The following is a 23,209-nucleotide window of genomic DNA, read 5'->3' as shown; positions in this document are numbered from 1 at the left end:
AAGGGTGACCTACTTGTGAGAAGACCTCTGTATAGCAAATTGCTAAGCTTGACTGCTGGCAGAAAAGCTCAGAAGACTGTGGGCTTGAGACTGATGGTGGCCCATGAGGAAGAGCACAAGAGGACTAGAGAGACAGGAACATCAGTCATCAGTCATCTGGCTCCTGCTCTGCCACCATCAAGTAGCTTTCAGATTTCATTACATCACCTCAGAAAGCCAAGGAGTGGTAGGGGATGCTAGAAAATGTTTGAACCCTGGCTCCATCTCTTCATAGTCGAATGAAGTCAGTTTTTGACCCTTCTGAGCAGCTTTAACTTCATATGAACTTGGATCAGGAATAGCTAGCTCAAAAGTTTATGATTTGGAGTGAAAGAAATATGTATAGCTTCTGTCATGCACAAAAACTTAATAAACAAATGTGACTTTCCTTTCTTCCCTAAGACTCAGTTTTATCATCTGTAGAATGGCCATTTCCATTGAGTATGCTCTGGATGAAGTTTTCTGTCATTACTGTGATTATACTGTTAGGTGAAACATTTGAAAGATCTGGGAACTTGCTCATCATAGGTAATGAAGTGCTACATCTCCCTTTAATAAAAACAAAAGCAGGTTGTTGTTGTGGAGCGGGAAACACAACACTTCCTTAATGTATGAGCCTAAGAGGGAAGGCCTGCCTGATACAGTTTAGGTGGATATTTTATTGTATTCTGTTGTGTCTATAGATGGGCTGACACTAATCAGATCACAGAGTATTAGTCAGAGACTCTGTCTAGTAAACAATGACCGAACAGAACCAGGGACATCAGCCACGTTGCTGAAGGCACCTTTTGGACAAAATCTAAGCACAGTTGACCTTAATTGTTGTATCTGCTTATTTCATACATCCATTGGAATCAACAATTCTAAAGTAAGAATTATTTTTGTTATTTTGTAAATTAAAACAAAATTAAAGATAATAAATATAAGAACTTTATATAGACTTAAACATTCATGTGTATGGTATGCTCATGTGTATAAAAAGAATGTAAGGATATTCACGAGGTTGGAAAACAAATCAATCCTTAGATGATCGGGCTAGTAGAGGTTGTTTGTTTGTTTGTTTGTTTCCTTTGTTGTTTGCTTAAATTGCCTAAATTTTCCACAAATATATTTTGCATTGGTGGTGAAAGGGAAAATGAATTATAAGAAAATTTCCAGGTGGCTTAAGCAAACTGCCCTAAAGCAAATCAATAACTTGTTATTCACATTAAGAGACAGAGACCCCAGTGTCTCATTAAGATAGCTTTCAAGTAAATGGTGAGAACATGTTCCTTTTAGAAGCTCACCCTACCGGGTGTGACAGACAGCACACACTTGAAATTCCCGTACTCAAGAGGCTGAGGCAGGAGGATCAATGTGAGTTCAAGGCCAGCCTGAGCTACATAGTGAGTTCAAAGAAAGCCTGTACTACATAACTAGACCTTGTCTCAAATAGTTTTAAAAAAAACTTTAAGAGTATAAAATGAGTCAGTTACCACATTTATGCCTCATGACAATGAGACATTTTATATTTGGATGTGTGAAGATTCATGAGTGCCTCCATATATCTGCTCATGTCTTTGCAAATTGTGTCCTCATTACCAACATAATATCAGACTAAAAGATATAATGGGGAAAACTAGAAGATTTGAAATTGTATTTCTAGCTCCGTTCATTTAGCTGTGTGACCTTGAGAAGTGACTGATTACTAGCACCTCCAATAATAACTCACGTGCTTCATAGATTTTCATTTTGTGAACCAAATGAGATGACACATAAATACCAAGCCCCTCACACTGTGTGTGAGCCCTCTGCCTACCCCTCTTTGCTTTTGCAATCTCAGGGCACATAGTCGTCACAGTACTGAGCTAGCAAGTCATACAGGGTCATCGTCTAAATCAGTCTCGCGGTGTGATTGATATTTAGCTTGAGGTGTCGCTTTCCAAAGACAGGGGGACAATGGTGCCAAGCCAAATAGTTTTTTCACTACCTTTAGTCACTGAGCAGAACATCTTCCTGCACAGGTTCAGAAGAAAAGTAATTTCTATTTTAACCTGCTACAGTTGATTTTTAAACTATCTCCCATCCTTTGCAATGTTCTGGGACATGCTATGGCTCTGTATAGGGATTGAGTTGCCTGGGTTTTTAAAAACTTGTTTCTTTTAGGTGATCACCTATATGTTCACCAACAAGGTTGCCACTTACATAATCATGAGTCAGCATTTCCACTAATCCTGGTAATTTCAAATATTTGTTTGATGTAAATATTTTAAGTGGACTTTTAATTTTAAGTAGTGGTAGTAAGGAGAAAATATTGCATTCATGATAAAAAAGCTTTGAGAAAACTTTTTAAAAAAACATTTTCTCAATTCTCTAAATAATATGAAAGAAAAATTAAAGGCCCCCTAGAACCACATATGTAGAGACAGATAAAAATATGCTAGTGGAATTACCAGGCACATAGGATTGTTTTTGGATTGTTTTCCAAGGTCCTACATCAAACCTTACACCCACAGAATTTGCCCCATACTGCTAATCTATGGCTATTACATAGTGTTTCTAAATTTAATGTCTTGTAAATTGAATTCCCACCACCTTGATTCTCTTCCTGTAATCCTTCTTTCATGAACGAATAGCTTCATCCTTATCTAGTGGGTCTGACGATGGCTTCTAAGAGCCACTTGAAATATTTCCTGTCTTTCACTGACTGACTACTTATGCTCAATGCACATAATCAGGAAAGAATCTTGTTAATATTTGAAGAATCTTTTCTTCTTCTGAATTCGTTCTGTTATCCTCCCTTACCCCACCCCATCCCAGACGCTGTTCCCTTTGTGTATGGATCACTGCAGAGGCCGCCTAATAGTTGTCCTACCTGTAGCTTCAAATCAATCTCCGCCAACTGTCCTCCATACCTGTGACCTTTATACAAGCAGATCCAAACACAGATCTCCTATATTAGATCCTTCAGTGGATTCAATGTCAGCTTTGGAATTCCTTAGCTTAGCCTAGGAAGCTTTGCCTGCCTGTGATTCACAGCTGCCTATGGTTCTGCCTAACCACTGTTTACCTCTGCAGCAGCCTCTCAGTCCAGGCATAGGGAGCATGCACAGCTTCTCTAATGCTCCATACCTTTCGTAAGACCTGCTTTAGCACATGCTACATTACACTGCTCAGCAGAGTCTTCATGCTTCCTAACTAACTGAAATGTAAGCTAATTGGCATTTCATTTTGCATGGCCACAGTGACACATGATTTCCTCTTTAATACACTGGAGTTTGCTATAAATTCATGGGAAACAAATGTAGTTTTGCTGAGGCTACTTTATGATAAACCTATAAGGAAGATTCTTTCAAAATCTGACAGCATTCTTATTTTAAAATGAAAAATTTTGCTGTTTTTTCTTGTTCTTATGTTTTAAGGTTGTTGCAGATTTCCAAAGGGCCTCGGAATTTGAAGTAGGAATAAATAACTAAAAAAAAGAAGCAAACAAATTTGTGGGTTTCCCTTGGGAAATCCTAAGCCCTGGTCCTTTCTTCTGCGATTTGATAAAACTAAAGCATAGTCAATAAAAATGTTAGTATTTATTAATTTTAGATTAGGGGCTTGATTTTTGCTTATTCCTTTATATTTTTTTGTTCACTCTTTATAGACTTTGGACATTCTTATATCACTTTTATGCATTTTTTCTATAACTACCATCTAAGATGTTACTTACTTAATGATTTTCTTTAAATGGCCTTAGATTTTCTTGCAAGCATTCCACATATACACAATGCTTGCTATATTTTTGTACTGAATTGAAATATTTCTAGTTTTTTAAAGCACAGTAAATACAAAATGATATAAAGGTTCATGTATTATCTGCAAGTTTCATATCACACCATAGTCTGTGAAATGTCATTTTGTTTCACTTAATCCTTAGCATTATGCACTGGGATAAGAATTCTTACTACTTCCATTTGCATTTAAAAGAGAAAAAAGGAGTCAAAAGAAGATTAAATAACTTGCCTAATCTCACAAACGAAGAAGTGGCAATTATAGTTTGAACTCAAAGCTCACTCTAAAAGCTAAAGTTCTCAAACACTGTAAAATTTTTCAGCCAATGTGAAAGATTATTTCATTCTTAACTGTAGTCTTGTGAATTTTCAAATGTACATTAATTGTAAAAAAAGTTAATATCCAAAGTGGGATTAATTTCATCATCTTTTGCCAAAGGCTGTGACATTATCTTTGCTTTGCCTTCTAATTGAAATAAAGACACACAGATCTTGAAGATCATCTCTGTTTAATTTCACTACTTCAAAACTCCAGTTTCACACCAATGTTCAATCAGGAGCTTTGTATAAGTGGGTGCATCTAATTGCCTACTGAGAAATTCTTAAAGACATTAAAAATGGAACTGGCTTGGAGCTGATTTTGATGTGCGAGGTTTCCCAACCTCGCCTGTGCCAGTACAGGCACAGAGGGTGGTACTGAAAGTTTTTGTTTTTTGAGAAAACAGATTTTTTGTTGAGCAAATGAGGAGTGAGGATTTTTCCCCAGCACTTGTGCATTGTTTATGCTAATTGGGTCATAGCTGGTACCGGCTGAGTGTGGGCAACATTTTAATCCACTTTCTGATCTGCCTTCTGTGAGAGTAGGAGTTATTAAGTGATTGGAATTATTTCATACCGCTCTCCTCTGTCTGATGGTCTCATTTCCTGAATTCCTCTTGTCCTCATGCCCTACTTTATGTAGGATCCTGAATCCCAGTACACGTGATAGAAGGTGCTTGCCTGGAGGCAAGGCACAAAGAGCTCCGGAAGACTGTGTGGGATGGACTCTTGGCAGCATCAAGAGTGCTCCTTGGTGTGCAAGGAACTGTCCTTTTCCGAGGACGCTGTCTGAAAGCAGAGGTTGGGTTTTGTGGTCCTCTATACATCCATGCCAGTGGTAGCCTGGCTATCTCAGTGACACTTTTTCTCTTGATTTGCTTTCATGCTCTCCCTCACACATAATGTTCCTTGTATTAAATACAGGTTTGGAAAGCCTGGGTGTGAGCAATTAGAGGTCTAAAATGGAATGTGTGGGAAGTTAGGAGGGGAGGCGTGCGCCTTACTTCATCCTGGAGGGAAGCTCAGCGTGCAGCTTCCTAGCTGGATTTATAGACAAAAACACTAAAATCCAAGAATTTGTTGAAGGTGATTGCTAGAGCACCACGAAAGTACGACTGGAACTAGTTCTTACAGTACTTGGGAGAGAAGCCAGAGCCTGATCACACTAGAATAAAGCTCCCTACCACTGAGTGACATCTCCAGCTTATTTAACAACAATTTTTTTTGAGACAGGATCTTTCTATGACCTCAAAGTTGTATTCTTTTGCCTCAACTTTCCAAGTAGCTGTAATTGCAGGCATGCACTATCATGCCTGGCCAGAACAGAAACTATTCTTGGTTGTTTGTTTGTTTATTTGTTTAGACAAGGGTCTGGAAAACAGTATGATTACATGAAAACTATGCACTTGGACAATGCATAGGAAGCACATGACTATGAAGGGCAGGAAATTTGGTCAACTTTGCAGTTTTGGGCCCAGAGACCCTGGGCAGCAGGTGGGAGGACATCAGATTGGTGAATGGAAAAGGTTATCACCCAGTTGGCAATCGTGTTCCAAAGAGAGACTGAGTTGTTTTGTGATGATTGTTCTGCCTTGCCCATTTTGGAGCAAATCATTCTTGTAGGTCCAGATATGAGCCATGCCTGAGACCATGCCATGAAATGGTCTCAGCAAACAGGGACAGGAAAGACAGCCTGCACTGGATCCCAGTACACTGTGGCTATGTGAGCCTTGGAAAATGGTGAATCAGTGAGTGATTCTCATAGTCCATTCCTAGAGTGGGGGTGAGGTGGGTGACTCCATTGAGTTTAGTTAGAAACAAGAGCATTGCTGGCAGCTTCTTGAGACTCAATTGACTAAAAAGTGCAAGGCTTGGTCTATAAATATCTAATGAAGTGGGCAAAAGACATCTCAACTAAGGTGCATACATAAATAACTGGTCTGCTGAATGTATTCAGAGCAACTGTGTGTGTGTGTGTGTGTGTGTGTGTGTGCGCGCATGCCTTAGAGGCATTGCTTGGGATGGAAACCAGGATCTTGCACACACCAGGCAAGCACTCTACCACTGACCCACATTCCAGCCCTTTTAAAAATTTATTTGTGAAGGATCCTCCCAAACTGCTCAGGCTGTATTTGAACTTGATCCCCCTGCCTCAGACCCCTGAGTAGGAGGGATTACAAACATGTGCACCGTGCCCATGTTTGGTGCACACGTTTGGAGCAGTTTTTGAACTGAGCTCAATTAAGTCCCTCAGAGTAAAAGTCGGGAAACAACTCTAGTTTTAGGCAGAGTAAAAATTCAGTCATCATAGACTACAGTATTTTAAAAAATCTTCAGGGACTGCTTGAGATCTTCTAAAAGGTTAAGTTTCTTTAACCTAAATTCCTCATGTTGTATTTTGTTTTTCCTTTTAATTTTTAAAAGAATTTCTTCTGTTTTATAGAAAACATAACAAAGTCGATGACTCCCCTGCATTTCTTTTATCTCTGTGTATTAAAACATTATTTTCTATTTTTAAATAATTCTTCCCTCCATTATTGTGTAGTCTCTATTTACAACTGAACATTTCAAATCTTTGATGGCATTAGAAGGTCCCATTTTCCAAACCTTGAATTCTCAAATACCTTCCCTAAATCCAAAGTTAAGTGTTTTCATTTCATTGGTGTGGAGACACTGAATACATCTTAAAGTTTCTACCATCTACCAAGAATTATAGGGGAGAACGAGACAGTGACATTTAAGGGGATCATTATGGTCAAGGTAAGTGACACTCACTTACCAATAAAACAGCAGTGTAAATAACTAGTTAATAGAAGGAGATAATGTAGTGAATACTAGAAATGCATTCCTCATTTGCTTCTTAAAAATTCCCTATGGATTTTGAGCTGGGATTATACTGATTTTGATGGAGAGAGTAAGTCATTTAGGAGAGTCTTGGATTTGGTTCAGTGGCAGAAACACAATATGGGAATCATACACCCAGCAATGGCTGGAATGTAGGCTTGAACAGGACCGTATGTAATGAAGTTCTGGAAATCTCAGGCAAAGCTTCTCAGATGAGGGGACATTGGGAATCATTCTCATATTACACACATCAGGGGGAAGAACATGAGCATATCTGTGCTAATGACTTCCAATTAGTTGAGTGCCACCAAATGTCTGTCTCTTGGGGCCACGTTGAAGAGGTCTCAGAGATGTAATGTTCAGGTCTAGGGAACACTGAGCTCAAAGCTGAGGATTCAAAAGCCTGTGCTCTGACAGATTCTATGGGGTGGGCAGAGGGTGAAGGTGGGACAGGGCTGAGGAGAGGGTTGACACAGAGATTTTTGATGAATTCCTCTCTATTTCCAAAAACAACTCTAAGGGACTGTGCGCTGCTCACTGTGACATTCATCAGTTGTCAAGGCTGGCATTTCTCTTTGTTGAATGAGACAATACAGAGAAGAGAAAAAGGCGCATTACCAAGAGCAACAATGAATTTCCCATCTTGTTCTAAGCCAAGGGTTATGTAAAATGATAAAAGGGGGAAACGTGTTACCAGGAGCCATAAATTTGATTTCCTGGTGAGCTGTTTTTTTTAATGCATCTTCCCTTCAAAAAGTCACTTGAACATTCAAAGATATTGGCTTGAAGAAGATAAAAGAAAGTCACAGAAAGTTCAGGAGCATGGGAAAGTGAGATATGGCTCTTGTTTTCACCTTTCCTGATATGCTGTATGATTTGGGCACTGGTGGCACCACTCTAGGCTTTGGCTTCACCATCTCTGGAGCATGATGTGGTCACCAACCTCACCTTCCATGACCTGCAGGGTTGGTTTTATCAATGTGACCAGCCCAAAAAGAAGCTCTTTCCAGAATGCAGGATGAGGTATTTAAACAAAATAGCTTGTGTCAACACACTTAAATTCATGTCCAACTTTTTCTACTTTTTGAAGTTCTTCATGGTGTCCCCCATCACCCTTCCAACCTGCAACATGCCCAAAATACTATCGTTCCTATTTCCCACTGATTCTTTGAAGACTAACTCTGAATGTGCAAAATGCAACCCTTAATGCATTTTCTTAAAGTCCACTTGCCCCTTTTCCAATGGTCTGGATTCATTTAAAAGAAGACCTAGATAGAGAAGATATTCAGGCAAGACAGGCCACACAGTGTGGTAAGATCTTTGTTACTATGAAATGGGAGGTTCCAAGACGTCAGTCCTGGTTGCCCACCCAAATCACTAAGGAATAATGCAAAAGATACTTGTTCTGGGTCTCAGTACATTCTGATTCCCTTGGATAGCAGTGGGACATCAGCTTTGAAATTGTAAAATCTCACCAGGTGTTTCTAATGTGCTCTGGAATACAATATTCGCTACACAAAGCTTCTAGTATTATTAGCTAGAGAACTTGCAAAAATGCAACTTGAATCTGCAAGTGTAGGATGAGCTCTGTAATTCTGCTAATGAGGCAGGTGCTGGTCATGTGGGACCACAGTCTGAGAGCAAGATGGACCTCAGTGGTGGTTCCCAATATTCAGCATTGATTTCTGTAACCCAGGGACTTGCTGAAAATGTCACTGGGGCCTGGATCTGGCCCTAGAGTAGGTGTCTCATTTAGGAAGGAGCCTGTGAGAATCACTGATCTATAATGCTTATTTTCACCTGAAAGTGCCATGATGCTAGTTTTGTGATTTTCTAATATGACTTCTATCCCAATTCAGTTGTTCATTAAAAAAAAAGGACAGTATCAGATACGGAGTGTGTGGAACTTTATTGATAGAAACCTAATAATGGATGACCTCAAATTATAGGATGTCCAGGCATGCCTGATATTTGAGGTCACATGTATCTATGGAATATTCTTTTGAGCAAGTGGAGACCTTGGTAGAACTCTCCTGTGCTAGCAGGACTTACTGCAGATGGATCACTCACAAAGTAGAGCATTCTCCACTGACAGCAAGCAAACAAGATGCCCCTGCACTTTTTTCCTGCTCTCTGCAACACATCATGTCTGATTCTCAAAGTAGAATCCCCAGAGAGGCAACTGATTTCCTGTTGGTGTCAAACCAAGCAAAAATGGAGACGGAAGAAAGTAACAGCCTGCTTCATTTAGCAAAACAGATCACTGATCTTTGGAAATCTCAGGGACTTCCAAAAGAGTGTGTCCTATGATAGATGGTTTTTATCCATGATTTTTTTCTCACTCTCTAAGATCCTTCTTGTGCTAACTAGCTAAGACATCCTCTATTTAGGGACAGGATGTTTACCACTTTCCAAGAAAAAAATTAAAGAACTCTAAGAAGCATTTAACAACATAATTCTGAAATTATGGGTAAGTATTTTGTATTTAATCAATATAGAAGGTGCTGATTTCCCTAGAACACTATGAATTTGCACATACTGTGAATTGAGGTAGGGGTGAGTAACTGTATAGAAAATGAGATAGAAAAAGGAAAAGAATTATGATTCTCTCGCTTGCCCCTTTGGAAGTATTTACATCTGCCAGATCACTTGATCAGTCTGTAGAAAGAGCTGCGAGACAGTGAAAGTGGACAGCTGAGAAGAGCAATCAACACATGACAGCTTAGTCAGTGGGTTCTGAGGTCAGCCAAGCCCCAGTTTCTTAACTCTGTACCGTGCTTCCAATTCAACCTGCTTCAAACTGGGACCATTTGTCTTTCCTGCAGTGTGTGGGTGAGGCGGGTGTTGAGGATTGACACAGGCCCCATCACACTGAAATAGATCCAGGCTTTTAAGATTGACATAGCCTCCTGTTAAGTCAGCGGGGCTCAGACTTCCAATTGTCTTCAGCTCTTGACCTTTCTAATGACCTGCTATCCTGGCTGCATACAGGTTTGCTGTGGAGTGAGATGCAACCGAATTGTCCTAACTGCCTTTTTCAACGGTGGTCATCACGTTGCCCTCCTTGCCCTGCTCTCAGTCATGCTACTGGTGAGATATTTGTTGACCTTTGCTAAACACCTGATTTCTGATTCAGGGAGTCTAGGGTTTTGCAACACTGGCCTAGAGGTTTGGGGAGCCCCCCTCCCCGCAAACCCAGGATTCCTTGCCTAGAACGTCATCCTGGCTTCCCTCAAGTGAACGTGACTCTGGAGAGCAGCAGCAGCTTATGCTGCCACCTCCCATGCATTTTCCAGTCACTCCAGCTCTGGTGTCTAAGCCACAGTCACTGATGGTGACAATTCTGACCACTCCGCCCCCAGCTCCATCTGCTGACAGTCACCAGGCTGCCTCAAGTTTTCTGAGCCTCCTACACACTGCCCGTTCCCTTTCTGTAAAAGCCGGAAGCCCGTGGTCTTCTTAAAAGTTTAACCTGTCCCCACTGCAAGCAAAACAAAGTGGACATCTGCATTCTCTATAATTAACTGCTGCTCCCTTCTCGCCCTGCCCACAGCTGTGCCGCTCAGATGCACAGCTCCTCCATGGAACACGGTGCTCTCATTCAAGTGGAATGGAGCAGATGCTGCTGTGCACAAATGCGGGGCTACGGCTGAGAAGGAGCCTCATCTCACCCCCTCTTCTCCCAGCCTCGCTCTGCACCCACTTTTAGCATCTTCCTACTGCAGACTCCCCGACCAGGCTGAGGCTCTGACCAGTGCCTCTCTCTTCTTTTTCTCCACATCTCTGGAAGTGGCCGAAAGAGAAAAGCCTTCCCAGGAGGGATGCGAATTAGCTACTGCATCACTGTTGCTAATTCAAGTTGTGCTGATGAGCACGCAGACTCAAGCACACCCACCCCGTCATTTCTAGCCCCTCGACTTTTGCTCTCATTCTGGGCAATGGAAGCAAGGAAGAAGCAGATTTGCAAGCCCTCGAGGTTGCTACCAGCAACTAGTTCAAGAATGAGTTAAAAATTCAAAAGGGGATCTGGGAAAACCAGGGTGGAATATTATCAGTGTCCAGCGTGAAGTCCCATCATATAACAGTGAAAGAAGCTGAGATTATAAAAAATGATGCTTTTCTTATCTCTGCTTGGTGACTTTCAAGAATTCATCTCACTTTGTAGATTAAAAAATAGGGACATTGTCCTTCTCAGTATTCTATCAGGATGTGCCCATCATTCAGGTTGCCTTGATTGGACATCTTAAATATTTTATAGAAAATAGGAAAAACCTCCTATATACCAGGAGACTTTATAAAAGACTCTGGTTTCTTTTACTACTCTAAGGACCAACCTTGTGCATGCACCTTGAACAGAAGAGCCTAACTGATCACCATGAACAAAGCGGTGAAAATGTCACTCATCACAATACAGATGCTCCTTATGTCTTCTGGGATGTGCAATATCAGTTCCCCAAGGCAATAGCTGAAACCATTTAAAATACATAAGGTAGCTAGATGAGGCTGGTGTTTGTCTCAGGAACCCCTAATCTAGCTGAATTCCACTCAGCTAAGCCAGGGTTCCTGAAGATATCCACCGCAGTAATGGCTGCAAACTTAAAAGTTTTCAGGGAGAAAAAAATGCCCCTGATTCTCTTTCAGCCCTAGGCCTTGGGCTCAAGGAGGTCCCCAAGCCCTTGAGTTGTTTTCTAGCTCAGCTTTCTCAGAAGCATTTGTACCCATTATTGGGTACAAATTGGGTACATTATTGGGTTCTTACTGCCTTAAACAAATGTGGATTTATTTATTCTATTACATGCCCATTTCAGTTCTAACAGCCTTTTGGAGAGGTTATCAACTTGGAAATTCTGATTGTTAAATTTCTGGGGCACAGTTTAAACTCTTCCATCCTACACTGCACTGTTCATAGAGAACCAGGTCAGACCTGTGAGAACTTTGCTCTGTTGTTCCCATTTGTTACCTTGAGCTCCTTGACTGTAGAAGAACCTTTGAGCTGACTCCACATCCAAAAGTCTATGAGCAGACTCGACATCCAGAAAATAATCCATTTTGGGATAATCCATCCTGGAGGTTCAATCACAGACTTCCAAGAGAAAATGTTCACTTTAATGCCTATAAAGAGGAAAAGATTCACAATATTTTAGATGGAACATTATAAGGTATATATAGCATATATATATAAAGCATATATATACATATATATAGCATATATATAAAGCATATATATATATATATATGCTTTAAATTTTTGAATAAGAATAGCCCATAATAATACCCACTACTTGACTGACATTTTTAATTCTAAGACAACCCCACCACCACCACCACCACAGCTTCACTATTTTGAAGGAAATGCAACCTTTAGCCAACATTTATTAAAAGTAATATATTCTACTCAAGAAAAACAGACAATCCAGGCTAGAAAGAGATAACATACCAGTCTTTTCCTTGCTTTGTATTAACTGGAAAATATTGTTAAATTCTCAGGCTATCATTTTTCAAAGTTCTATCTGGTAAACGGCATCAGGAAGTGTCAGGCATCCTGAAGGTTGATTCTCATTTGATCTGGAGATGTTCAGATTCTCCTCCAGCAGGGAGAATTGCTTGGGAAGCCAACCTTCAGCTCATAGAAGCCTGGTGTCTATGACACACACTGACTTGTTTGCTGGAGAAATGCCTTGAATTCCTCCCTTTTTAGCAATTCCCTCTGGTGCATTTTATCAAGTGCTACAGGCTCATCACCTGCCTGCACCTGACACAGGCTGCTTTTAAGAAAGAAATGTGGTTTGCAGAGCAGCGACAATTATTGCAGCCTTGCAATGATTCCCACAGCATTACCATGCACCAGCCAGTCAGGAAGCTAAACCACTTCATGCAAACACATCCAGCCTCTAGGGTTCTTTTTTTGAGTCCATGGAACCTTTCCTTGATATTTACACAAATGAAGCATATCTATTTCTGCATGGTGTCTTTACAGAAAAAATTAACGAGACAAAGTCATTAAAATCAAGCTCAGAGGGGCTAATCCAACTGGTTTCTCGTTCTAAAGATACACATTTTAATTTAAGAAAGCAAGTCTGCTGAGAAGAAACTTTTAAAAATTATCCAAAGGTACCCCAACAGCCGAGCATACTTACTGCAGAAATATCCAGGGTTCACTGTCAGCAATCCAACAAGGGCAGTTTCAGCCAGGTGTCTTTGATCTCACTAAATATTCCCGGTGAAAGTAAACAGTTTTGATTGTTTGATTAGATCAGTGATGAATAATGCATTCCATCCACTGGACTTCCTTTATCAGATAAAATGGCCAGAGCACGTTACCTTAGCAACAGAAGGTGACGCCAGCCTCTGCTTCCCTGTGCCCTCCCCTGCAAAGGAAGAAAATTACCAGTTTCTCATGTAAAACTTTGGCAGAAAACCATCAAAATCTACATGGAGATTTTACATCAGCCAGGGCTATGCCCTACCCTATCCCCATGTCTTGTGCACAGGGAAGTGTCAGAGTCATTAAAAAAAAGAGACACAGATTTCTGGCTTAATCATCTATTTTTTTTTAATCCTAAATCCCGGTTTGGTTTGCAATTACAACAGAATAGTATATTAAATGGTTAAACAATCAATAGGAGAAAGTTGTCTGAACAATGTTGGGGGGCTTCAATGCCTACTGAAAAGGTGACCCCAGTGGTGGCAGGGAATGAGGGGAATGGTAAGGAAGGGCCACGCTAGCAGGCATATGTTCAACATCCCTGTTATAACTAATACACAGAAACAGTCACCGGCATCAAGGCTAGAAATAACTCCTTCTGTGAATCAGTCACTGGAAGCAGCTTAAAAAGCTGCCTGAAATTTCTCAGATTTTGAAAGACGCAGAATAATATAAATCTTAGTGGGAGAACCACCTCTGTAAAGCAGACATAGCCAGAAAGATAGACATACAGCAGGAGGATTCTCAGAGTTGGCAGATACTCACCAGCACTTGTTGACCCTTTCCAACAGGACACAGGAGAGCGTCAGAGAGCTGAACAGCACAGCTGAGCCTGCCAGCCCAAATGAGCAGCTCCTAATTTTCCCTTCAATCTTGAGTCAAGAGCACGGAGTGGAGGAAAGTGATGGATTTGCCCATTTTATATTGTGATGAAATGCAACCCCTCAGAAGAGATCTGAGTGGAGCTGCTCTTTAGAACACATTAGACTACTAATTTAAGAAAACTGAAAGGTTTTGTTTTACTGTCTTTTATGTATTCCTCTCTGCTACCCCCTCAACTTAATTTGCATTTAAAATTATTCTCATGTCTCCTGGGCTCTCCAAGGTGTGGAACACTTTCTAATCACGAAGGCTGTTCTGGTAGGGTTTGGTGCAACCCCACTTTTATTCTGAGCTGCAAAACAAAGGGGGTAGTTAAAACTGCGAACTGTTTTGGGGAGAGAAATATAGGGGGGGGGCACATTTGGTTTCAGACCCCTCCTTATTCCCCAGATTTTCTTCTCCCTACCTCTGGATATTTGGACAAATCATACCAATCTGTCTAAATGCATTCTCCTCTGTGTGAATGTGACACATTTACCCCAACAACAAAAAGGAACTCTGGTTAAGTATCTGAGGTTACTCTGGTTTACTATACTCCCTACCAATCTCAGTAAGGATTTGGAGATTCAATACTGTGAGATCTGTTCAGACATCACATAATGAGAGCTAAATCAATCCCTGCAGTGGTGGCAACCCTGTGGTCCTCGCTTCTTGTGCTGTAGCAGGCTTTTTGTTAATCACTGAAAGTTCTAAGAGGTTTGCCATCACACAGTGTGTATTTTACAACATCCTCTTCTACCTACGGTGGAGTAAGCAGAATTGATTATTAGGTGGTATGGTGTGCAGTGAGCTGAATTGTGAAGAAAGGAGAAGCCAACATTTGAGAAGCACTGGAAGGACGATCATGAAACTCCCCTCTCCTGTGTGCACAGGTCTGCCAGCTGCCCTGGATGCAAAGCAGAAAAACTCCAGTTGTGTGTCTTCTGGGCTATCCCAACCCAATTAGAAGAAGCCAAGGGCCAAGCTGGTGCTGCAGACAGCTGAGGCCAGAAGAAGAAGGCAGGTAAAATTCCCAGTGGTACACTCTTGGTAAGCTAACTTTGGACTCTGAATGCCCAAAACTTTGCTTAGACCAAGGACTTATTTAAGGTTATATATCTATTCAGCTCCCAGAGGAGACATGCTGAACACTTGACATTTTCAAGAGAAGGAAGCTGTCTTCTGGTTCCTTTGCTTTACAGTGGGGTGTGGGCGAAGGGTTCTGAACCCGCTATTGTGATTCTATTGAAATTGTAATGACTCATAGGTGACACACAGAGAAAGAGAGAGAGAGAGAGAGAGAGAGAGAGAGAGAGAGAGAGACAGAGAGAGACAGAGAGACAGAGAGAGAGAGAGAGAAACAGATAAAGAGACAGAGAGAGAGACAGAGACAGAGACAGAGAGAGAAACAGATAAAGAGACAGAGAGAGAGAGAGAGAGAGAGAGAGAGAGAGAGAGAGAGAAAGACAGACAGACAGACAGTCTGTATGCTATGACAAACACCAAACATTTAGGTGAGTGCAAATGACTGTGTGATTAAAGTTGGTGCTAAATAGGACATTTGGAAAATGGAGTTGATTCCTGGGGTGGGAGTGTATTTGGAAGTCAATCACTTCCAAGAGAACTGACCAAGAAAGAGAAATTTAAAGTACCTTAAAAATAATATAAAAAGGCTATGACTTGAGAACTTATAGAAAAGAATTTCAACTTATTTGAAAAGGGACTGATTGATCATTCATTTGTAAAAGGGGCTTCATTTTATTAAATAATTAATCACTAGATTCTTTAACATTATATAACCAGCTTCTAAAATACATTTTCAAAAACGATTTTATGTTCTGGGGAACATAGCAATAGATTACATGGAGGAATATATATGTGAGGAAATTATTTTCCAAGTGGAGAAGCCAAGAACAGACTATAATCAGCTCAGATCTGTTTTATAATAATCTTCTCAGAAGCAACACTTAAGATGATCCACTGTTCTGAGAGCCAGCAAAATCAGAGAAGGTGAAAGGTCAGCCCAAGTATTCAGACTAAACGCAGCACTGAGCAATTATACCCAAAACATCCTTGAGACATCAGCTCTACAGAACTTAACTTAGAAAGTGTTAGACTATCTCTAGAACCTAGAAATAAAAAATAATCCTGAAACTTCTGAAGCAGAATTCTTTTATGTTGGTGGCACCAAATTATGAACATGTAGAACTACAGGGTTGATCCAATCTAGAATATAGTAGTACATAATTTTCTGTTTCCAGTTTGGTGGTAAGAAGATGCACATAATTCATAATAGAGATTATTTAATGGTGGAATCTAGAGAAAAGCAAAGATGTCAGCTTGCATTAAGTTATCATCGAGGTACACTTACTTATTCTACCGGATGATACAAGACCTAAAAATCCTGAGAGAGAAGATGGCATGATTTATAAATAGATAATTTGCTCTTTTTCTACCATCTGATTGCCATTAGAGTCAGTCTGCTTTTAGTCTGTTGTAAAGGTTCTTGCAATTTTACAAGTTTATTGTGAATTTTACTTGTTTAATTATATTTATTCCAGAGTCCATTAGAAGACTTTGTTTTATATTTGTGATAACCTAGATGAAGTCCTAACTCTTACCTATATGAAATCATGGGGAAGTTTCTCTTTTTCTTAACAAACTCAACCAAATTTAATTTTAAAATGATAGAAGCTCACTTAACATGTGGCGAGAATCTTGACTCTCCTGGTGGGACAGCTACAGGAAGACCTTCAGGAAGTGCTGGCTTGCTTACAGGTGCCTTCCCTCATACCTTGGGGGTGGTTCCAGGGTTCCCATGGATACTCAAATCTTCACACACTGAGGTTCTTAATATAAGATGCTGTATACTTCCATTTAACCTGTACGCATCTTCCTGTACATTTGAAGACACCTCTAGATTACTTATAAGACCTAGTAGAATATAAACGCTGTCAGTACTTGCTATATTGTGTTGTTTAGGAAGGAGGACAAGAAAAGAAGCCCATACAAGTATAGCACAGATGTAATTCTTTTCCTGCAATATTTTGATCCATGGCTGGTTGAATCCACAGATACAGAACCCAAGTATACAAAGAACTGACTGCATAGAAAACATTATTCATTATTTTCACAAGTAGTTGGCCCCAAAATAGATTAGCCTGAAGACCACTGGTTCTTCTCTGCTAGGCAAGTCATTCTCTTATCTCTCAACCTTTCATTCATATGAAATTTTTTTATTTCCTTGCTCATTAAACATTGCCATCAAATAGGAGAGGTATTACAAACCTTTTATCCATGGTATTATTCATATTAAAATCTCCCTCAAGGAAGAGGGAGAAATCACAAGCTTGTAATTATCATTAGTTATTTTTACTAATCTTCAGACATTTAGTTTTTGAGAAATATCTGATAATTGGTGAAAAGCTAAAGAAGGCTGGGAATGTGGATCAAGTTTAAAAAAAAGAAAGAAAGAAAAGAAAAGAAGACTCATGGGGAAGAAAAGCTGAATTGTATCCCACATAAGCCTGCAGTCATGTTTCGAGGGTTTACTTAGGCACACACTCCCAGTGCTTAGCTGGCAGAAAATATTACATCTATGCACACTCAATTAGGGCAAAGGCCTGAAGCTGCCCTGCAGGCCCAGAGGCAGATTTCTAAATCCAATTCAAGACATTATGCCAAAGGATTCTTCCCTTAGCCCGTCTTCTGAAATTGCGGGAGGGTCTCATGCCAGAGGAGGAACAGCCTGGGCCAGTGTGACAGAGGCCAGGATCTCACAGGGTGAATCCTTCAGCTCCAATTGCTGGCCCTTCTGAAAGTGCCCTTTCTCTCTCAATATTGTGAAGACAGATCAGTTTAAAGAATGAAGTACAACAGTTCAAATGGCATCTTAACCCCTGCCAACTGCATTCTGGTTGTGTTGCCAGTGTAGAAATTGCTCAGCGTGGCAGAAAAATTAAATTGGAAATTATATGTGCACCTCAGGGTTTGGATAACTGACCTACCAGTAGGGACAGAGAGAAATGTGCTTAAGGAAATGAGGGATTTTTTGCTGATTATAACTCTTAAATCCATCAATACAAAGGCATGAAAATGATGCTCCAAACATGGAGAAATATGTTGGCAGTAGTAGCTTTTAAGTTGAGTTTTAGGATATATTATAATCATACTTGACTTCATTCCATCTCAAAAAATTCACATTATCCTTATTTGTGTGTGTGTGTGTGTGTGTGTGTGTGTGTGTGTGTGTGTGTGTGTGTGGTTTATTTTCAGCTCTCCTGGAGATGGCTGAAAATTAATCACGAGTTTAATTGCATTAAAACGGTGTCATAAGTCAATGCAACAGTGTCTTGCACATGTTACCAACTGGATTCTGCATTTTTCATCTGATTCAAAGGGCATTCTTCAGAGGGGCCACACAAATTCAGAGCATCAGTGATCCATGCCAAAATACCCTTCCCCAAAGGTCCTCTGCTGTTGTTTTTGCAATTCTGCTTTCCCCACAGCTGTTTCTAACTGTGAGATACAAAATGCAGTGGAATTTTCACAAGTTCACTTTATTCTTGCTCAAATTAAACAGCATAATATATGTAGATGCTTGACCAGAGTGGACACTATATATACTGAGTAAGAGTTCCACAAGGAAGTATCTATTATTTCAGGGATAGGCCCATGGTTGTTGCATCTCAGGGTTCTGTTATTTTATGTTTATTCATCACGGTGTAGTTGGTAGTTGATTTTTGCTCATGGGGTGTCAGGAATAGTGGCAACTTCTGGGGATACAACAATGTACCACCATAGATCAATTCCTTTCCTCAGAAGATTACAAATCATATGAACTTAGACTCTCCTAATTATCTTCCCGTTAAGGCATACATTGAAAATGACTACATTTCTTTGCAACTGCATAGATGTGTCCAGGGACAGTCAGCCCAGGCGCTCAGCCACGAAGAACTGAGAAGATGTTATTCTGCCTTATCAGCTTGGCAGCTTTGTGTGCAATGCCCTATCTTTAATGTGTTTAATTTCTCTAGAGCTCTTTGGATCAGATGAAAAATGCAGTATCTAGTTGGTAACAGGTGCAGGAAGGGGTAGACACTGTTACACTTGTTGCTGTTTCCTGATAAACTTGTAGGCTGGAGCTTTCTCTCCTGCCAGAACTTTGAATTAGCAACAAAATGGATTTGAAGGCTGACTGGTGGGAAAAAAACATATGCCACCATATTTTAAACAAACAAGCTTTAAAACAGTGTTAAGAACTATTGGGTTTAAACTGATTGTTTGACTCTTAAACAATGTGCCTCCACATTATAATGACAATTGTCTTGAGTGAGTTTCCATCCCTTATGGGCGCTAGTGTGTATTTCACAGATCGCTCCTGAGAGGCGAAATAACAGAAACTGTATTGTAGTTTACTAATACGGAAAGCGTGGGGTACAAGAGAGTGGGAGAAGTCCATGTTCCTTAGCCTTTAGGGCCTTGGAGATGACATTTTGCAAGTTAGCAGCCCCCTTGATGGGGTAGACATTTGGATTGCATTTTTTAAGAACCCTTGATTTTAAAAGCTGGTAACAGTAAACAGCAAGAATGCACTATCACATTTTTAACATAGCACCAGAGGAAATATGATTTAAAATCAAAAGTCTTCTCATTCCTATGGCAACCAACACAAGTACTCAACTATTGCTACACGCTGTGTACATTATGCAGGCTGCTCCTCCCCCACCTCCTGCTGCCTCTCTTCCTCTGGAGTCAGTCTGAACTCCGCTAAACTGTGTACCTTAAAAAAGCCCTGCTCCAGACACCAGGTGAGTTTCCCACATGCGAGCAACCAAACCCTTGAATGTGAAAGGGAAGAGACCTCCCAGAGGAAACCTTTACAAACCCCAAAGGGAAATGCACCTCAAAATAGAGATGCCGGCTGCTTCCCTGATTTGACATGTTTGAGAGCTCCTTGTTTTAAAGCCAGACACAAATCTGTGAAGAGATTCCCTTGAGTTACAACCCTTTTTCTGGGAGCAGCTACCATGAAGGTAACATATGTGGTGAGACAGAGCCAAAAAGCACCCACTGGGCTGCAGCACAGTGATGGGAACATTTATAACACATTCCCAGGAAGCTGGAGTGGTTAGTCATGGTGTGCAGAGGTACCCTGGGAGCCAACTGGCTCATGGCAGTGGGAATTGGCTGTCACCACGACTGCCTGCTCTTCCAGGAGTGCTCGGTTGCTCTGTGCTCTTCTGGAGGGCTAATTTTTTTTTCTCTAAATGTTGAGAAACTAAAGCCTGAGACTCAAAGGCAAAGGAAAGACAGAACCTGAATCCTAGCTGAGTATTTTCTAAATTTCCAAAGAAGAACACCAATTAGTTTTGGGATGCAGATGGACTGAGATGCTTTGCTTAAATCTTAAATACTAAGATATTGACAAAAAATGTGGACTGGTGACTGACTTGTGATGTTTTGGAAAAGGTCACGGGAAAGGATGATACCCTCAGAGACTTCTTTCTGGAGTGCAGCCATCGCCTCCTCTGATCCTGCACCTTTCAGTTAGGATGTACATTATGGGATGTGAGTTAAGACTGTCTTCAGTCACTGTGTTCATAGGAAGTTTCAGGGTGGAGGGATCTGTTGTTTTATGACATTATGCATGATGCTTCCTGGCTATGAATTTTGCTTCCTCTTTCTTAGAAGATGGCAACATTAAATTATTTAGTTTCTAAGCTGAAGGTACTATTGCTTAGTATATTACCCTGATTGTCATTACTATGATAAAATGTTCAAGCACGAATAACTTATTTTAAAAAAACAGACATTTATTTTACTTGCAGTTTGGGTGGCTGGAACCTCCCATTAGCACGACATCAGCACTGGGGATGGCAACCATGTGCCAGGGTGTGCTGTAGACATGTAACAGTAAAGATTACCTGGTAAGAGGAGCTCATGTACAAGAAGGAGCCAGGCTTGCTGTTTTATAGTGACCCTCTCCTGATGACTCTCCAGTATGCCCTGAAAACCAAGTCAGCTCCTCCTGAGGGCAGTACCCCCGTGACCTCCCAGGAGGAGCCTCTTCCTAGGACCCAACATCTTCTTACTACCGCAGCACCAAAGACCAAGTTTCCAGCACATGAAACCTTGGGAGACAAACTGTATTCAAACCAAGGTAGCATTTTCAGAACTGAAGTCCATAGAATTGAGGTTTGATTAATATTTTCTGACTTACTTTTTTTTAATGAAAAATGAAGATATTTAGAAGGGGGCCACATGATAATACTCAGAGTGCCTTGCTGTTCAGAAAATGCCCACCGAAGAGCAGCATCAATATTACCTGGGAGCTTAGGAACTGCAGTCTCCCCTACAAATCCAACTGTTTCAGAATCTGCAATGTATCAAGATCTGCATTCCCAGCCCTGTGACTTGAAGTATTTATGACGCTGTTTCTGTTTGGTGCATTTGTTGACACCAAAGTCAACAGTTTCAAGCAGCATGATCGACTACTTTCTCCATGAGGTAATTTTTGTTTTACACCCCCATTTAACAGATAACAAAAACAAAGTGTAGAGCATTAGGCCTTTCACCTATTGTCACCTCATGGGTGGTTTTAGTGATGGTGCTGAAGTGGACTTCTTTAGATTGTGTCCTTAAACTGTCTTTATTAGGGGATGGAATTTTCCCTCCCCCATTTGACATAGTAGTTTATTAAAAGTCATTTGATTTTTTGTAACAACCTCCCATGAAAGGCAGGGAAGGGGTTCTCTACATTTTACCCAGTTCAGTCCCACCTACAAAAGAGGTCAAACACAGCACCTAGAAAACTTAGATGATGATTGTGAATTCTAACTGATGGGGTGCAAGCTAAACCCCAGATGTCTGGGTGTCAAGCCCAGGGTTATTTCAGCATCTCCATAGTGTACCTGATTCAGCATATGCACCATGATGCTAGCCTCTTGCTGCTCAGTGTCACGCTGACCCCCAAAGCCCATACAATGTAGGAGTGTGTCCGCCTGATTTTGTTTTTAATGAAAAAAAATTAATTGTGGCCAGTATATTTTAGATCTAGAATGTCCCCCTAAATTTTCATGTGTTCCGAGGAGGGGGTTTCAGAGGGTCATTGCATCCTAGGAGTACTGTGCTCATCCACGGATTAACCCATTAATGAGTCCATAGCTGAGTGGGATTAACCCCTGGGATTATGGCCTGCTGGGAAGAGGTGTGGCTCTGAGTGCATGACCCATGGGGTACACCTGGCTTGCTCCCTGCTCCTCCCTTCTCTCCCTGCTTCCTGGCTGCCATAACATGAGTAGTACTCCGCCTCCAGGGGCCTCCACCAGGCCATTTCTGCCTTGGAGGCAGCCAACCAGCCATGCAGGGACTTAGACCTCTGAAACAATCAGCCAAAATAAACCTCTCCTTTATGTTGTATGCATGGAGTACTGCATCTCAGCAACAGGAAAGTAACTAAGACTGTAGCAAATACACACAGCGTAAAACCTCATTTTAACCTTTTTCTGGTAATACTTCAGTGGTGTTGCACGCACATTGCACTCTCAATGGCCAGAAGTCTTTTCATCCTCCAACACTGAAACTCTATGCCTATAAACAGTACGTCCCCTTCCCCTTTCCTTTCCCCTCCAGACCCTGGCAACCACTGTTCTACTTTCTGTCTTATGATGTTGATTATTCCAAATATTCTATATAAGTAAACTCACGCTATATCCTCTTGCAATTGGTTTCTTTCACTTAGTGTAATGTTGTACAGGCTCCTCATTTTGTGGCATGTGTCAGAATGTTCCTTTTATAAGGCTGAAAAGTGCTGCTTCATATGCACACACCAAATTTTGTTTATGCCTCTATCAGTTAGTTCCCTTCACCTTTCACCTATTGTAAATAATGCTATTAAGAAGCTGGATATATATGAGACTCTGCTTTACCTTCCTTTCAGAGGATATCCAGAACTGAAGTGCTAGGTAATATTGTGTTTTTAATTTTTTGAGGACAAATATACTTAATTTTCTGTTGAAGCTATGCATAAGGTTTGTATTTCCAACAACAGTATACAAGTATCTCACATTCTTTACCTCTTTGCCAATACTTGTTATATTTTTTCCTGACAGTAACCCCACTGAAGTTTCTGTGTAATTCTTGAAATAGCATTTTTCTTAGGGTAGGCCAGTTTTCAAACTCT

General features: G+C 40.7%; 1 protein-coding gene across 4 annotated transcripts in view; it reads right to left on the bottom strand.

The window, feature by feature from the left end:
• Phactr1 (phosphatase and actin regulator 1) overlaps positions 1 to 14,132 on the bottom strand; it is a 508,872-nt gene extending 494,740 nt beyond the window's left edge. Inside the window, exons 1-3 of one of the 4 annotated variants that reach the window (XM_063259891.1) lie at positions 13,930 to 14,132; positions 13,097 to 13,327; positions 11,920 to 12,071 (exon numbers count right to left, since the gene is read on the bottom strand). In XM_063259891.1, the coding sequence (XP_063115961.1) occupies positions 11,920 to 12,022 (103 nt within the window). In that variant the 5' untranslated portion in view covers positions 12,023 to 12,071; positions 13,097 to 13,327; positions 13,930 to 14,132. Of the gene's footprint in view, positions 1 to 11,919; positions 12,072 to 12,396; positions 12,757 to 13,096; positions 13,328 to 13,929 lie in introns of those variants that run through there. The other 3 variants (XM_063259893.1, XM_063259894.1, XM_063259892.1) reach the window with 3 other exon arrangements.
• Positions 14,133 to 23,209: the final 9,077 nt, after the last annotated feature.

The sequence above is a fragment of the Cavia porcellus genome, unplaced genomic scaffold (assembly GCF_034190915.1).
Source record: "Cavia porcellus strain 051 isolate PalLab524CR breed Dunkin Hartley unplaced genomic scaffold, mCavPor4.1 scaffold_13, whole genome shotgun sequence".
Lineage (NCBI taxonomy): Eukaryota > Metazoa > Chordata > Mammalia > Rodentia > Caviidae > Cavia > Cavia porcellus.
This window is presented reverse-complemented; position numbering and strand designations above follow the sequence as displayed.